Source organism: Echinops telfairi, unplaced genomic scaffold (assembly GCF_000313985.2).
Source record: "Echinops telfairi isolate 266 unplaced genomic scaffold, ASM31398v2 ScPeMD7_3533;HRSCAF=4204_0, whole genome shotgun sequence".
In the NCBI taxonomy this organism is placed as follows: Eukaryota; Metazoa; Chordata; class Mammalia; order Afrosoricida; family Tenrecidae; genus Echinops; species Echinops telfairi.
The window spans coordinates 60,000,625-60,003,073 of record NW_022107431.1 but is presented as its reverse complement, the minus strand read 5'-3'; the positions used below and the strand labels follow the sequence as shown (position 1 = coordinate 60,003,073).

General features: G+C 46.3%; 1 protein-coding gene across 1 annotated transcript in view; it reads left to right on the top strand.

The window, feature by feature from the left end:
- Positions 1 to 1,472: 1,472 nt before the first annotated feature.
- SOGA3 (SOGA family member 3) overlaps positions 1,473 to 2,449 on the top strand; it is a 69,990-nt gene continuing 69,013 nt past the window's right edge. The window contains 1 exon segment of the mRNA XM_045294305.1: positions 1,473 to 2,426. Coding sequence (XP_045150240.1) covers positions 2,060 to 2,426 — 367 coding nt within the window. The 5' untranslated portion in view covers positions 1,473 to 2,059.

Sequence of the window (2,449 nt, the reverse complement as noted above, 5' to 3'; positions counted from 1 at the left end):
GAAAGCGGTATTTGTTTGCTTCAACTTCAAAACATCGCCTCCGTTGAGAAGTGAGCAGTTCTGGGTTTCTAAAGGGATGAGGATGAGAGATGGGATGGGTGAACAAGCAGATAAAACTTGAGTGTCACAGTGTTGGTTTGAGCCCTACTGGGGCTGGTTGGTTTGCAATTTCCACTGGGGGATGCCTTCAGGAGATGCAGCATCTTGTCACTTTTTGAGGACCACGTGACAGCTTCCAGGTACCTGTGACTGTGGAGTAGAGACCCAGGAAGTCCAGTTTTCTCCAGGGTAAAAGCTGTCTGGGGACTTAGGGTTAAGCGTTCCCCTACTGTATCCCAGCTCCAAGGTAATTCTGCCCAATTAGATGTAAAAATGAGGTTGCATTGGCAACATAATTTGCCCGGGTAGCTCTCTTTAGGGTGACTCATTAGGATGAACTAGGCCAGACAGTCTAAGAGCTTTATGGTTCCTTGGGAATAAGTTGATGGGTAACGTTTTCCCCTTAATGTCTTCTTTGTGCTTCATTGTTTTCCAAAGTGAGTTGGAAGGAGATTGAAGGAAGAAAAAGAGTGGAAGGAGAGTGCCCTCCAATAATATTTCTTTATAAAATGAGAATTTCTTGCATGTCGAATTATAACCTTTGAAATAAACAATAACAGGAATAATGCAAGTAAAGGGACTGGCAAGCATCTCTCAACTTAATAGGAATAATTTTTTAAGGAAAATATTCTGCCTAGTCATGGCATTTTCCATTCTTTAGAGAGAAATAGTATTTTTAAGGAAAAAGTTTTAGTTGACAAAGCGGGCCAGGTTACTAAGGAGAAGAAACCACAAGGCAGTTAGCTGCCTGTTTTCCAGATTACATAAACTGATGACGGATTTGTCTTGGAGGAAGAGACAATGGAGAAGTACCCTACGAAGAAGGGGGAGGCTGCTGCACTCCTGGGCGCATGTTATTCTGTTATCATTTAGGTCTATGGAAAGAAGTAGGTATTTTAGAAATACTATTGTAGCCATGAAGTCAGCACCTCAAAGATGATTATGAATCAAGAGATGAGATATTTTTCTATTTAACAATTACACTTGAAATTAAAATGAGTGGCAGCAAATAGGAAATCCAGTAAGTACAGGAAAAGCCATCTTCTGTAACAAAAGCCCACCGACCTTTCTATAATTACTTAAAATGTGTTTTTGCCAAAGTTGAAAAAAATCCCTTTGTGGTTGTGAATGACTAATCAATATAAGTGATTCTTAATGTCGTCATTTTGTTAAGCCCGAGGTTGATTTATTTAAAGTCATCGTTATTTACATTTCTTTTCAGTACCACAGTGTAAAGAAAGTGGGTATTTTGTCTAAACAAAGACAATATTGGGAATTCGCACAATGAGAGAAAAGTGTCATTAATCCATTGAAAAATTCCGGTAGGAACCCAAATCATAGCCATTTTCCTTCCATTGAAACATGGCAGAACTGATTAAATAAAACTTTCTCCACCACACTGTGCTTGTAATGCACGTTGGGTGCGAAGCCAAATCAAAACAGAAAGCCTCATGCTGACAACTCTGGCCTGTGGACATCACATTTTCCTTTTGAAGATGTTTCTTGCCCTTCTCTTCTTCTTTAATCGCCTGCTCCATCCATTCTTTTCTGATTCTACATCTCACCTTTTCTAAAACCTGCTATTGTGAGACTAGGTCAGGTGCAACTGCTTTCAGATTTGTCATCGTTTTCCTGAGATGGTGTGAGATGGAGACAGCGCCCCCCTGGATGAAATGGAAAATGACAGCTTTGCATTCTACCTATTCCTAGTGCCAAGGTTCCCTTGGTCCTTTTTTCCCCTTAAGTGCAAAGCGCTTAGTCGGCGCCTTTCGGATCTCATCATTTTCGAGAGCTTCTCAGATCATCCTTTGCTCTCTAACAAGGCAGACATGCTGTGTACTTCCTTTCTTTTGTCTCTGTTCTAGCCCAGAAAGGAAGGTTTGTGGTGGCGAGGAGGGACGAGGATGACCCGGTAACGGACGACTCCAAATCGCATCCGGTAGGTTCTTCCTATACGGCCATGAGTCAGCCACCGACCGGGGGCGCTCCCCCTGCGACTGCAGCTTCTGTCGCCGCCGGTGTCGCGACGGAAGCTCGGCTGCACCCAGAGGGGAGCAGCAGAAAGCAACAGCGAGCTCAGTCCCCCGCCAGACCCAAGGACAGTGCGGCCCGACAGACCACCCCGGCCAGCCGGTCCCTCGTGGGAGCCGGCACGAAACTGAATTCTGCCCGGCAGCAGCAGCTGCAGCAGCAGCAACAACAGGGCAACAAGACCGGTGGCCGAGCCGCGCCCACGACCAGCGCTCGGGGCGGCGGAGGCGGGGCGGAGAAGGCTGCGGCCCAGCCGCCCAAAGGCCCCGGCTCCGGAGCTGTCCAAGCGGCGGCTGGTGCTGAAGCGGTCCCCGCAGCG